At 52.0% G+C, this 2,087-nt stretch overlaps 1 protein-coding gene across 1 annotated transcript in view; it reads right to left on the bottom strand.

Annotated features, from left to right (window-relative positions):
• USP48 (ubiquitin specific peptidase 48) overlaps positions 1-2,087 on the bottom strand; it is a 29,409-nt gene that overhangs the window by 1,508 nt on the left and 25,814 nt on the right. The window contains exons 21-22 of the mRNA XM_009076965.1: positions 1,162-1,266; positions 592-747 (exon numbers count right to left, since the gene is read on the bottom strand). Of these exons, the coding sequence (XP_009075213.1) occupies positions 592-747; positions 1,162-1,266 (261 nt within the window). The remainder of the gene's footprint in view (positions 1-591; positions 748-1,161; positions 1,267-2,087) is intronic.

The following is a 2,087-nucleotide window of genomic DNA, read 5'->3' as shown; positions in this document are numbered from 1 at the left end:
CCCCCTGCCCTGGGCAGGGACACCTCCCACCAGAGCAGGTTGCTCAAGGCTTTAGTCAACCTGGCTGTGAACACTGCCAGGGTTGGGGCAGCCACAGCCTCCCTGGGCAACCTGGGACAGTGTCTCACCACCCTCACAGAGAAAACTTCTACCTCATATCTAATCTAAATTTCTCTCTTTCAATTTCTCCCCATTTCCCCTTGTCCTGTCCCTGCAGCTCCTAACACAGAGTCCCTCTGCAGCTTCCCTGGAGCCCCTTCAGCTCCTGGCAGGTTGCTCTCAGGTCTCCACACAACCTTCTCTTCTCCAAGCTGAACAGCCCCAACTCTCTCAGCCTGTACTCGCAGGGGAGGTGCTCCAGTGCTCTGATCAACCTATTGGCCTCCTTTGGACTTGCTCCAACAGTTCCAGGTCCTTCTGATGTTGAGGACACCAGAACTATCGACAGCACTCCAGGTGAGGTCTCATGAGCAGAGCAGAGGGGCAGAACCACCTCCTTGGATCTGCTGTCCACACTCCTTTGGATGCAGCCCAGGATTCTAACATATTTTATGCTTTTTTACTCATTCCTGGGAGGAAGCTCCACCTTACCTGTATTTTCAGCTCTTTCAGGGTCTGACTGGCTGACACCAGCAGTGCTTTCTCCCCTCGGACCTTCCGGTGCCGCGTGCTCCGTCTGATCCCTTGTTTTTGGTATGTGATGTAGCTCTGGTGGGAGAGCTTCTGGCGCTTGGCGCCGCCGTTGGCCTAGAGACGAAGCAAAAAACCGAGATTAAGTTATTTGGGGATAAACACAACTTCCCCATATCCCAGAGGGTGTTTTGGCTGAGTTGGTCATGCAAGGGAAGGCAGGAAGCAATGGAAAACCCCTTGGAAAGCCAACTGGAGCATGCAAGTGTGGAGAAGACCAAAGGATTTGCCTTCAAACGTCAGTTCCTGGTCCTAGTGCCAGTGTGGGGCAGATTTCCACATGCACCTGAATCCCTATCCAGGTTTAACCTCTCCAAACCCAGCACTGGGGTGGTTCAACCATGGAAGTGACAATATAAGACCTGTTTGCCCTGCCAGCAGGACACAGAGGAGGAGGACACGAATCCCATCATGCTGACTCAAGTGGATGATGCCAAAATCAAAGAACCTGATGGGATTTTTCATCTCTACCTGGTTAAAATCAGGGTCTTGCTCCCCCTCTGGCTTGTTTTCATCCCTTTCCTCTTCAGCTTCCGAGCTGCTCATGTTCAGCTCCGGAGCCAGGTCCTTCATTACCTGAAGTCATAAAAATCATTCTCCGTAACTACCAGCACTCACCCAGCCTGGCACAGCATGGCAAACAGTTCCTGGAGGCCTCTGGGTGCCTCCTCCATCCAGAGAGCTCAGGAATAACCCTGGGAGCTGCTCCATGTGCTCTGCAAAGGCTCCTTCACCCTCCCCAGCTGCGTGGGACCCCGTGGGGTTTGGCCCTGGGAATGCCCCTCTGTGGAGCTGCAGGTGCTTCCTGCCCTCCTCTCCATGCAAAGGGAATGTCTCCAGGGGCTGGACTGATTCCTTTCCCATCAGTTGGTTCATCTAAGTGTATTACAAAAGTCTCAACATGAAGAAAGGAATATTATGCATAAATTAAGACACTTATCCACTCCTGCAGCAGCCTGAGGCACTCAGCACCACTACCTATGGGGCTGAAGGTTTTAAGTTAATGAAAACTAAATCATTTACACAAATACATAAATAAAAAGGATGTTCAGGTCTGTGGAAGTCACCCCAGGAAGCATGGATTTGCCTGAACGCAAATTCCCATTGATTCTTTGGCTGGAGCTGGGGTTTGCAGGAGCTCAGGAGACCTGGATGCAGAGAGCTCACTCCTCCAGCGATCTAGGTATGATTAATGATGCAATTCCAGCTCCCAAACATCCCCCAGAGCTCTCTGAATTCCAGCAGTGCCACCCTCACTGATTCTATCCAGATGGGGCTTCCCTCTTACAGCATCATCCATGCCAAGAAGGCACCAGGGGGGTGCAGAGGAGGAAGAGCAGGGGTGAGGGGCTGGGAAATGCTTCTTGGTTTTGCAAAACCCAGCAGGAAAGACACAG

This window comes from Acanthisitta chloris, unplaced genomic scaffold (genome assembly GCF_000695815.1).
Source record: "Acanthisitta chloris isolate BGI_N310 unplaced genomic scaffold, ASM69581v1 scaffold6986, whole genome shotgun sequence".
NCBI lineage: Eukaryota > Metazoa > Chordata > Aves > Passeriformes > Acanthisittidae > Acanthisitta > Acanthisitta chloris.
The sequence above is the reverse complement of the archived record's forward strand: the minus strand, read 5'-3'. Positions and strand labels throughout refer to the sequence as shown.